The sequence below is a fragment of the Lytechinus variegatus genome, chromosome 3, assembly GCF_018143015.1.
Source record: "Lytechinus variegatus isolate NC3 chromosome 3, Lvar_3.0, whole genome shotgun sequence".
NCBI classification, from domain to species: Eukaryota; Metazoa; Echinodermata; class Echinoidea; order Temnopleuroida; family Toxopneustidae; genus Lytechinus; species Lytechinus variegatus.
The window spans coordinates 59673254-59686287 of NC_054742.1; the positions used below are offsets into that span (position 1 = coordinate 59673254).

Genomic DNA, 13034 nt, shown 5'->3' on the forward strand with positions numbered 1-13034 from the left:
ACGCATAATGTCGCATGTGACAACGCATAATGTCACAGCGATATTTGCTTCAGGATTCGAGTTACAGATATGAAATATGGTTTTCACTCAGTATTTTGTTCAAGTTCTTTCATCTGAACGTTTTTTAAGTGTGTGTGGGGGCGTGTTAGGGTGTATGATTGTGTGTGTGTTTAGGGAAGAGAAATAAGGGGGGGGTTGGGAGTGTGGGTGTGGAAATATTCTACTTCAACATATTTTACAACCATTCTTTCACCATTATGATATTTTGTTTTACTCTTATTTTTATTCAATTGAGAAAAAGTGAGTACCTTAGTTTCACTCCTCCCGTGAGACAACCAATTGTACCTGATACATATTTTATTCTCTGTTTCAGGCTTTGAATGGTTAAATAATTAATGGTCTGAAATGCCAATATAATTCATATTCTCAACCCGAGCCTATTAGTGATAATGATGTATTCTGTGTATTTCAACGAAATTTCTCCATTCTAATCTCGTCTTTGACCATGCGTGCGCGAGTTTTGATTTCACTGGCGTAAATCCAGAGGATTCGGATCGAATTATCTCCCTTCTCTTTTTGGAAAAGGGGATGGCATGTGTAATCATCCCACAGATAAATTCAGCGTCGATCATCATAATATATATGATTAATCATAATGATTAATAATAATAACAATAATATCATTATTAAAATTGATATTGTATATTATTACTTTTAGTAATAATGATCATAAAATAATAGTAGGTAATTGTAATAACAATAACAATACTAGGACATAGTCGGATCCAGCGGGACCGAAGGGGCTGCCCCCCCCCCTTATTGGTGGCGCAAAAAATGAAGAGGAAGAAAAGGGAAAGAAGCCGAGACAAAGAAGATTAAAAGGAGGAGAGACAAAGAAGAGGTAAAATGAGAAGGAAGGCAAGTGAATAAAACATGGCGAGGGAAAGAAGTGGAAAATATAGATTCTTCCATATTCAATAACATTTTCGGCTCGCGTTCCGCGCTTGTATAATTTAATTAGGAAGATATCCATCATTTTCATGATGATGAGTTCAGAATGCCCCGTTTCTAGGTCTTAAAAATCTTAAAATCTTTAAAAAGAAAGAAAACAGCTCGCGCTTCGCGTTCGTATTGTTTGTTGAGTAACACAAATTGTTCTATATTGAAAATGTGCTTAAATTCTGCAGTTTCAAATCGGAATAGTAATATAAATTTTTAGCTTTACACACCCCTAGTTCATTTAGGAAAAAACCCTTTATTTTCATTGTTACAAAATACGAATGGAGTGTTCCATTTGTAAAAAAAAATCAGATTAATCATCTGGCTTATAAGAATAAAACCAAGAAATTAGGATTACCCCTCAGGGAAACCAACAAAAAACAGTTCATAGCGGCCGATCGAGTTAGAAGTAGATGAAAACGTTTTTTCCAGCCTATCCCTTATCGTCGAAAGCTGGATCCGTCCCTGACAGTATTGCTACTTCTACTATTACTACTATTATTATTATTATTATTATTAATGATGATAATAACACTAATAATAAAAATGATAAAAGTATAGTTATAATAATAGAAAATAAGACGCGGATCGTAGATTTCGTAAGCGGCGGAATTTGAAAACCCAAGAGCACATTTTTGGTGGCGAGTAGCGCATCAAGTATAGGCCTATAGACCCTACCAATTTGATCTAGCTTTTGCGTATCAGGGGGGGGGGTCGAGAAATGTTCATTCATTTATATATACCCCTGTCGGCGGATGGAATGGGTTAGAGTACGCGCGCGAGCTGATCTGAACCACAAATCAGGAGTATTACTTTGGCAAGTCGGCACTGATACATATAGTCACCGTAGAGGGCTAGTGTCTGCAGTAGCCCATTATGGTTATAAGACGAAATGATGATTGGACGAGATGGTAATTGGACATACATGATTGGACCCAGGCGATTGGACCACTTGGGAATGATTCCAAAGGATTATTAGACGAAATGGGTTTAGGCAAAGTGATAGTGGACCAACTGCAGACCAAATGGAACATGGACGAAATGAAATTAGACCAAGTTATTAGACCAGTTTGCTATTAGACCAAAGGTAATAGCTCTAATGATATCGGACAAAGTGGCTTTTGGACCAATTGGCAAAAATAAATCAATTGGACCAAATGATAATAAAATTGCTATAAGACCAACTGGCTATTAGACTAAATGGTAATTGGACTACTAGTATGTTGCCATTTGACTAAACGATGGTAGATGAAATGATATTAGACCATGTGATGGTGGACAAAATGGCAGTAAACGAAATGACAAATAAGGCGATAAATATCCATACAAATAGTAATCCTGATTTCCAAATCACTTAATTCTCTTTCGCGTGTCTCAACCTAAAGAGAGAGACCCCATGGAAGAACAGTGGTATCTTATTGATACCGCTGAAATGGGCCATCTGTATATGTAGACATGGTAGAGAGAGAGATAAGGTAAACAAATATGAAAACGAAATAGATGTGTTATGTTGGAAGGGAAATGGAAAGAATTTTAGAGAAAACGAATCATATGGAGAGAGAACAAAATAAATATAGGGTCAAGGAGATCGGTTTCGATGAAAGCTATCGATTAAAGAGGAAAGGGGGTGAAGGGCCAGTGCCCCTAAGAAGGATAGACAAAAAAAAATGTTCAAGGAAATCTGGAATTAGCTTGAACCATGAATTCCATGTACATTGTTCAGTAATATCCTATTGTCAGACAGGAATTTCCATTGTGCCCCCCACCAGCTAAGTAGGGCAATGTAATTATTTTTATGTGCTTCCCCACCCCGGGAAATTTGCGGTTTAAACACTATTGTTCCTACGATACATATTCCGATTATCGATATGAAATATAATTTCTTTATTAAAACGTCGTGAACAGCGATGAAATAGAGTTAAATTTGATATTGTCTTTGACTTCACTCTCTCGCAAAATAAGTAAAAATACACGTTCACACCCTCTTCCTCCAGATAATAAATTCGATATTGGGCCCTCTTCCTGCTCCCGCGCTTGCCCCAAACACACACTTTTAAAAACGTTAGCTTGAACAAAACACTGAGTGAAAACAATTATTTTCTTATCTGTAACTGGAGTCCTGAAGCAAATACCACTGTGACATTATGCGTTAGAAATTTGCTGCGACATTATGCATTGCGACATGTGACGTTATGCTTTAGAAGAGTTACGACATTATGCGTTGCTGCGACATTTTCGGTTGTAACAGGGCCTACTATTTGTCATTCACCAGATAAAAAGAATTGTTATCCTGCTACAAAAATAGTTGTCACACAATTATTACAAATGCCATCAATATTGAAGAAATATTATGAAGCCCAGCTTTCCATAGAAATGTGGTTTAAAATTCTATTTCAGACTAGGTTAATTATCAGAAAACCACCCAACATGTCTATAAGACTGACTGACAGACTTCGTTGATCGATTGAATGGCAGACTGGCTGACAGACAAAATGTCTGACAGAAAAAAGTCTGACAGACAAAAAGTCTGACAGACAAAAAGTCTGACAGACAAAATGTCTGACAGACAAAAAATCTGACGTACAAAATGTCTGACAGACAAAATGACTGACTGAGAGATAAAATGACTTTCTTACAGACTGACCAATTCACTGATATGATGATTGCTTTGTTCATTTGATCATCAATTTATAGATCAATTGACGGACAGGCAGAAGTCTGATAAACAATACGACTGATAGACAAAATAGCCCGACAGACAAAAAATCTGACATAAAAAATCTGACAGACAAAATGTCTGACAGACAAAAAATGTCTGACAGACAAAAAAAATCTGACAGACAAAATGTCTGACAGACAAAAAAATCTGACAGACAAAATGTCTGACAGACAAAAAATCTGACAGACAAAATGTCTGACAGACTGACTTACAGATAGACAGGTGTGATCGCTTTGTTGATTCGTATGAATTTTTTGTTTGTCCCACCCCTTCTCTAATCCAGTGAGACCCTTTAGATTCTCGTAATATTGATGTTTTTTCAACCTGAACATGAAAAAAATATTATAGAGGCCTATGCAAACTACAACTCGATTTTACATTATTACATAGATGCATTGCCTTCTGCTCATAAATATTAAACTGAAGCCCATACAAGAAGCATGGAGTTTCTTTAAAACGATGCGGACAATAACTGCTAACCCATTAACAGTACGCTGAGTGTTCATTCATAAAGGTCCATTGTGGTATATGCACTGAGGCGAATGAGCACACAATGGCGGGAAATTTCGAAAAGCTGATGGGCAGGCGAGAGTGAATGTCTTTTGTCGACAGGAATGCAAGCCATTTGACAACAGTAATGGCGTATATGAGAAGGCGCCACAACGACCATGAGGACAGCAAATCTATTAACAGCGGAATTGTGCTCTCAAATAACTGGACATCAGACAAATTTTCTTTTCCTGATATTACTGCGTACATGGGAGAAATAGATGGAAACTGCAGTGATTTTAAACAAGAGTTTGGTGATGACAAGGTAAGTGAAAAAATTTCTAAATATTAATCTCCAAGGAGCAAGTGCCATTTCAAGTTGGACACCTTGCTTGTTCTGTTGAGTAACAGTAAAACGAGTATCAAAATCGCACAAATCACGAGGAAATTTGATACTTTTTACCAGCCCAGTCTGCGTAGTGAATGAAAATAGGGTTTATATTCACCCTATCATGAAAAATATATTTGTAGCAATATTTAGGGCTGTGAAACGACAAAATGCTTTGTTTCAGTAGTGTAATTTGAAGTCGAAGCGAGATTTCTTGTTTGGTCCTTTTTTATAGTGCCCACCACTCATTCAATGAACAAGGTTATGATCACTCATTCAATGAACAAGGTTATAATATAACCTTGTTCTCAGTTATATCTCCATGTGTGGCAAAATAAGGGTGGCAATGTTTGGCTTATTTTCTCTTTTTCTTTGGGGCAAATGCATGATTTTTTTTATACAACTTGGTTCTTATTTAAATTTTATTCTTTAAATCATTTTTTTCTTAATTAAATATAGAGATAAAAAAATGAAAATTTTCTTGCCATATTACTTTCCACCAATAGAGGGCGTACACAAATATATGCCCAAAATTCAAGTTTTTGAGCGCTCTGGTGAATGAAAAAATTATTCCCAAGTTACTAATGGAAAGTAAATTGCAACTGTATGGAAATCAGTAATTTTGGTCACAAAAGTGATATTTTAATGATTTTTCAAAGTGTGTGCTATGTACAGCATTGGATACCATAGTCCTACCTGTAGATTCCCACAGGCGATCCCCTGGGAAATGTTGAACTTTTGCGACTTTTGGTTCAAAGCATTACACTTGTTCCAACTATTTGACCAATGACGAGAAAATCTACAATGTGTTGGTGTTTGTCTTATGTCAGTTAATAAAATATAGGTGTCGTTCCGGGGGGTGGGGCGGGGATATATCGCCCAATATGTTAGGTGTGGGATGGCCTGTGTAAGCATCCATCAATAATTTAAGGTCCAAGATCATAATTTTAATATGATGAATCATAAAGTATGATCATGATGATACTAATAAATATATTATTATTATCATCATAACTATCTTAATGATAATGATGATTATTATTTGGGTGTCCATTATACAAGGGACAAAATGGGTATCAGTCACGCACGGGGGGGGGGATAAATCCTCCTTTCAAGTGGGGGGGGGGTGGCGTGTGTTATCACCTCCATCCAATAATTCCAACATCATAATATTAATTACGAATCATATGACAAGTATCATCACGAAGAGTACATGCTCACGGTTCGTAATGGTGAGATTGTATATATGCATTTTTCTCTCTGAATTTACGTATTTAATAATAAAACCACTCCTTACAGATATTGTTAGAAACAGATAGATAGAAAAATAGAAGAAAAAATCTAGGATAAAATAAAATAACATTTTCGTACATAAAATTATCTTTTTTGGAATTTAACCCTCCCCGCAACCAAACGCTTATGTTGTGCCCGCGCACCCTTTTGTACGTCACCTATTTTTTGTTAGTAACTTCTTTATCCCGGTTTGTGATGCAAAATAATTGGAGAACATATACATTTGTACATTGTAAAAGAAATGAGAATTGAAATTTTAAAGAGTGTATGAAAGGTTAGTAACCCCGAAAACCGATAAAATTTCTCAAAATGACTAATTTTCAGATCATTAAAAAAAGCTAGAGATTCGCGCTCACATTGTTCTTTTACATAGTCTTGGAGAAATACAGCGGACTTGTACTTGAAACTGTAGTGTTAAGGACTACCCCCGGTGACGTACAGATATTGGACTTGGGGACCATGGAAGAAGACGGGTGTCTTTTGGTAAGTGAAATGCTTCATAAATAGGTTACAGTAACTGCCAATAGTGTATTGCAGGACTTGGTTTGTAATAATTGCAAACTTACTAAATTGTAAGTCTTTGTGAAACGAGTCCAGGAGGATATAGGAAGATTATGCAAAGTTCTTATAAAAGCTAAGTCCGCCACATTAAAACAAACATCGATTTTTAATAAATTGAAGAAACAAAAGAAATTTAACTCAGACATGACCTTTGGAAAATTTTGACATTTTCATTTTCAGTAAACAGTTTAGTGCATAACATGGTTAGTATGCAAATGAGGGAACTGACTTCACCCATTCGCTATTTCTCTGCGGCGTAACAGGGGTCGGTGACCAGGGGGGGGGGCAAGAGCCAACAATTTCCCGGTCATATAATGGTATGAACGGGCGTAATGGTGTAATGAGGCGACGATTTTGAGAGGGCCAGACATTGCATATCGGGCAGAATTTTTTTTTTTAGTTGCGAGCGAAGCGAACGAGCAAAAATTTTGACATTTTTAATACAAAAATCCAATTTTGTGATAGATTTCGACATGATATCCACAGAATAATATATTTCACTCTTTTCTCTTTCCATTTCTTTTTTGTGGTCTGCATGCCACTTTGAACATGATTCTTTGCGGCAGTAGCGTGAAGAGTTAAAAAACGAGAGGCGCAGAATGGCGCATGTGCTAAAAAGCTGCTTAATATAAGTCCCGAGAGAGCTTAGCGAGCGAGAAGAAAAATCACATTTTCATGAGAATGTAACTTTAATTGAGATATTTTTTACATTATATTCTGTAAATAAAATCATATCCTTTTCCTTTGCTTTTCTTTCCTCCTTTCTTTTTCTTGGTTGTAAAACTTTTGGAGACCATGGCCCAACCCTTTCATCCTCATGTACGGCAGTGCTATGCGCCGCTATGCGGTTGGGGTCCGTCTGGAGCCCCCGGAACTTCTTGATATCGAAGCCATTTAGACCTCGCAGATTGCCGCTATTTTAATCAAATCGCAGGTATATACAGATTATAGCTTTTACACAACACATCTATTAAACCCAGTTGAACCAAATATTTTGAGGGGGCAAAACATAGCAATGTGGGAAAATTTGTCGCCAGCGAGCAAAGCGAGCTGGAAAAATGCCTATTGCAATTAAATTTTAATTATGTGATAGATATATATTCGGCAAATAATACATTTCATTGTTTCCATTCATTTCATATACGTTGTCTCCTATTTCCTCTTGGGTGTGGAACCAAGACCCCCCCCCCCCGCGCCTGTACGGTATAGCTTATTTGCATAAAATTTAGCAAGCCTAAAGCACAACGTTGTATGCAGTCCATCTTTCTTCCCCCTCTTTGTTTTCTATTTTATATTTTTCCCGATGAAATCCGCCAGGGGGCAGCATGCTCCCCTGCCGCCCCCGCCTGTTACGCCACTGCTATTTCTTTGTAATATTGTAATGCATAATATAAAAATCTTTTCTTTTTCTTTGAGCATCGGCAAATGATAAATCCAATGTCAGCGGCGAAAGTCACAGACCATTAGGGGGTCAGTAACCTGGAAAACACTCCAAGTGATACTCCGGGCTGAAAATGATTTTAAGTATAACGATCAAATTTACCGAGCAAATCGCTGAATACTACATCAGAATCTTTAGCAACATTTTGTGAAAACATTTACTTGTATATGCACACTGTTATGAATATCCATTATAGATGGGCTAATTATGTCATGTCCCCACTTTTCTCTTTCGTGTGTTAATGCATTAAATCAGAATTATTTCATATTTTCACACTTTCCCCTTGTTAAGAATAAAAGGTTAGAGAAAATGAGTACCTTATGGGCGATTCCACACTAGAACATCAAAAATATCATAAATTTCAACATGCTTTCAATAAGTCATAAGTAGTGTAATATTTTACTATGATACCTAAATTTTATGAAAATTATGAGTTTTAACCAAAAGTGAAGACAGATATAGTTTTTTGGGGGAGAACAATGGAATTTTAAATTTTCAATAATTTTGCTCATTGAATAGTCAAGTACAAATTCTGCCTGAAACAATTATTTGCAAAGCAAGAGAAGATTGAAAATATCGCAGGTCAATAGAATAATATATCATTGATGGTTCCAAATAATATCTACAACATTTTCATGATCCATAATAGGGGCAGCCCTTATTTTTCCGAACCTATTTTTGGCAATGTCCCGTACGACACATGACAATGCAAAAGTTTTTCCTACAATTTTATTTTTGATGATGCAATTTCATAAAATCAGTTTCTCTTTGTTTGACCCGTGGGTGATCGATTTATTCCATAAGGATCTAATTACTGCCCTTCATTTTTCAATTATTGTCCTATTAAAAGTTGTCCCGTACGACACACGCTGTGTCGTACGGGACATGTCCCGTACGACACACAGTATAATACTGCATTTAATTGCAGGATTTGGATTCAGAAACCATAAATAGTAGGCATATTTGAATTCATTTAATTGATTTAACATAAAGTGAACTGAAAAAGTACTTTGTTTATCTCCATAGAACATGAAATAGGTGATTCTAAACATTTTAATTGATTTCATGTAGGCTTATTCTTTTGTGAATCCCTTCAGCTTAACTGGTGATTTTCACTGATCAGAGCAGGTTAATTTCTTTTCATTGAGCATGAAAAGAAAACTTTTATAATTATTTCAACCTAGCCTGGAAGATGACTTCCTCTTGCATGCTAATGTGGAATTATTATAAGATGTAAAAAAATACATATCAATCATCATGACCATCTATTTGGTCTTCCCTTGATGATCACTATTTTTTAAATACAGTATTGAAACTCCTTACTTTTTTCAAGTTGTAAAAAAATCTGGAAAATAAGACAAACCATATGGTTTCATGAAATGCAGATGGGTTTGAAAAAGTAGAACCGCATTTCTTTAGAAAAAAAATTGTGACCAAAAAAAGCAAAAAAAGTGACAGTTGTGACATATATCATGTAGATATACATTTTATTAAAAAATTATAACATTTTAGCCCCATAATTTACACAAAGTTTCATTCATTCATTGTTTGTGTTTGGAAATCATCAATTAATTCCCTAAAATATAACTTCACACAAAACCTGAAGTTTTTCAGCTCGTAAAAATGCTGTGAACACTTGTCATGAAAAAATTATAACATATTGCTCCCAATTGTATATATTGAGGTTACTTAATTGTATTGTCCTGAATGACTACTTATTAAAAGATTTTTCATAAATAAGCAAGAATTTAGGGGCAATGCTCCTTCTGATTGATAAAAAGTTCATGTTTATTTATTCTGGCTGCCCAGTACAACACGCAAGTGCCTGTACAACACACAAGTGTCCCGTACGACACACAAGTGTCCCGTACGACACAGAAGTGTCCTGTACGACACACAATTGTCCCGTACGACACATTATTTTGTTTATGATATATTGACAGAAATATTCACCTAATAGCGGTTTCTAACCTAATGTATGTCTTAGTTTGATAGGATTATCATTATCATCAGCCAAATAATGTGATTGAAGAAGTCAGAGTGACATAAAGTAAGAAAGTTTGGCTTCAATTTAGAGATGTCCCGTACGACACATTTTGAATGTCCCGTACGCCACAATGTTCTCGAAAAATATAATTTGCTTTATTTAGTCATGAATGTTTATTTTGCTTTCTTTTATAAATGTGTTTGTTCTTAGGTAATTGAGTGTCAATTTGAGTTCAGTTTCTATGAAATTTATCTGCCCAACTCACAGACTTTTGAGTACAAACTTGAGGTTTCTAAAAAAGCCACTTTTTCTGCGTCCGTACGACACATTACTATTTTTAATCTGTATTATACAGGATGTGAATTCAAGTCATGTTAAGTCTTGGTTTTTCTAACACTCTGGTAGTAGTTGATGACCACCTATAGTTACTGGAATATTTTTTGTTTTTTCTTGTCAAAAACTGTAAAATGTTCTCTAAATGTCCCGTACGACACGTATGGAATCACCCTTAAATGCATTAATTCAATTTTAATCCAATTGTTTTCATTCTTGGTGTGATAAATATGAATGAACACGATATCATATACATGTATAAACAGTGCATCCCACAAAAAAAACGAAACCGAGATTTATAGATGATTTGTCATACCTTAATCGCAAATACAACAGACAAATGACCTACCATTTATAAGGCTTACGGTCTCCTCTTTCATTTAAAATAACTTAAATTATTCTTCATTCATGCATGAGTGAGCAAAAACAATTTGAAGAAAGGTAACCAAAAGTCACTTGGCGGGCGGTATCTGAGTTTCAAAAAGAAAATAAAGTTTAAAAGTTCAATATTTGCTCTTTAATTTGATACCTCAATTACAGAAAACGGTCGAGAAATAAAAAAGTTCTGTTTATTTGAAATAAGGCTTGAATTCCAAAAAAATTTCATAAAGCGAAGATGTTTTACAGGATAGCGTTTAGACTTACTCGACACTCCGTTCTTTTTGTTAACGGTGGGAAACCGATGAAAACACGTATGTTTCACGAAATTATGGAAATACAAGCATTGTTTCAAAAACATAACTGTTATTCCTTGACCATTTTCTGCGATTTAGCTATCAAATTAAAGAGCCGATATTGAACTTTTTATGTATGTGATTTTCTTTTTTGAAATTTTGATACACCCCGCCAAATGACTTCTGTTATCCTTTCTTCAAATTGTTTTTACTCGCTCATGCGTGGATGAAAAATCTTGTATATTATATCAGCTAAAAGAAGATATTCTAAGCTACAATGATAGGTCATTTGTCTATTGTATTTAGGCTTAAGTTATGATAAATCATCTCTAAACCTCGGTTTCGTTTTTTTTTTGTGGCCGGGACGCACTGTAAGTGGGGGATGTGTAATCATCAGCTTGCTCAATGCATAATCATGAGGACATGGACAGAGCTGTAGTTTTAAAATGTCATATCTTTGTTATTCCTTTTCCGATTTGATGAGATTTTCAGTGTTTTGTGCGTCTGATTTCTTTCATCTGTTCAAATCATTATATTTACAGCCTGGAATACCCCTTCAACCATAGGTCAAGATTTGAATTTCCAAGATAATTATGAAATTTTTCGAATAGTATCATGTTAAACATAAAAGGAATAATAAATCTGGTAATGCTGAATACCATTCGATTTTTGCCAGTACACAGTGGCATGACTGAGCCAAAAGTAAAATTAAACTCTGTGAGAATGGTTATTGTATATCACACAAAATATGAAAGGAAAACAAGTTTCTTAGTTAAGGTCAAACATTATTTGACGTCGGCAAACTTACGATTTATCAATGTGTTTGTTATTATTATTCATCTTACATTGTAATTGTTTTCGAAGTTGGAACTGCTGCTATATTGCATTTCCTAATCATGGTAAACGCAGGCGAGGCTCCCAGATGCGTTCCACTCGTTCAATTTTCTACCTCAACGTACAAATGAGAACCTCATAATATTCTATTTTATCTTAAGTAATGAGTATATTTGACGTTGTGACATTGACATTGTGCCACTTTTTCCCCCGATTAAAAACTTTTGAACAATTTGAATTGTAGACAGTGAGGCTGTGCATGTAGAAAGCTAAATGGTTGATCTAGTAGATACAAATTTCAAGATTTGCGGATTCTCGTACTTTTATCAACTAGGGGCAAATGAATTGCTTATAATCACATATTAAAAAACAACAACAAACCTATTTAATTTACATGGAATTCATGCGTTTTATTTCTGGAAGAGAATTAGATATCAATATATGTAGATCCCTGATGGCTGTATCCGTTTTAATTGTTTAATGAATGCAGGATTGCATCGCGTATGCTTCGGCCTTCTTTGATGAAGAGATAGATGAACTCCCTCATGAATCATCAAAGACTGTACCCACCAAGCAACCAGACAACATCCATACAACATTTAGACAGCATCTAAGCACGATAACAAGCATCCAGACTTCATCCAGGCACATCACCAAGCAACCAGAGAGCATACAAGCACCACACCAAGCAACCTGACAGCATCCAAGCAACCAGACATCATCCAGGCACCACACCTAGCAACCAGACATCATCCAGGTATCACACCTAGCAACCAGACATCATCCAGGCACCACACCTAGCAACCAGACATCATCCAGGTATCACACCTAGCAACCAGACATCATCCAGGTACCACACCAAGCAACCAAACATCATCCAGGCACCACACCTAGCAACCAGACATCATCCAGGCACCACACCTAGCAACCAGACATCATCCAGGTACCACACCAAGCAACCAAACATCATCCAGGCACCACACCTAGCAACCAGACATCATCCAGGCACCACACCTAGCAACCAGACATCATCCAGGCACCACACCAAGCAACCAGACATCATCCAGGCACCACACCTAGCAACCAAACATCATCCAGGCACCACACCTAGCAACCAATATCATCCAGGCACCACACCTAGCAACCAAACATCATCCAGGTACCACACCAAGCAACCGGACATCATCCAGGCACCCTCCAGGCACCCGGACATCATCCAGGCCCCACACCAAGCAACCAGACATAATCCAGGCACCGCATCAAATTAATGAAGGTTCTGATGATCCTTGATGTAATCAGTGGAGGTCTAACCAATC

At 36.2% G+C, this 13034-nt stretch overlaps 1 protein-coding gene across 2 annotated transcripts; it reads left to right on the plus strand.

Annotated features, from left to right (window-relative positions):
• The first annotated feature begins 4282 nt into the window (after window positions 1–4282).
• Window positions 4283–12760, plus strand: LOC121412245. Of its 2 annotated transcripts, XM_041605150.1 has the most exons (3): window positions 4285–4532; window positions 6262–6371; window positions 12209–12760. In XM_041605150.1, exons 2-3 carry the CDS (start codon window positions 6348–6350, stop codon window positions 12413–12415), a joined length of 231 nt encoding a protein of 76 aa, XP_041461084.1. In that variant the 5' UTR covers window positions 4285–4532; window positions 6262–6347; the 3' UTR covers window positions 12416–12760. The 2 variants fall into 2 exon arrangements, with proteins under 2 accessions (XP_041461083.1, XP_041461084.1); XM_041605149.1 differs by lacking the exon at window positions 6262–6371 and having other exon boundaries at window positions 4283–4532.
• The last annotated feature ends 274 nt before the right edge of the window (window positions 12761–13034 follow it).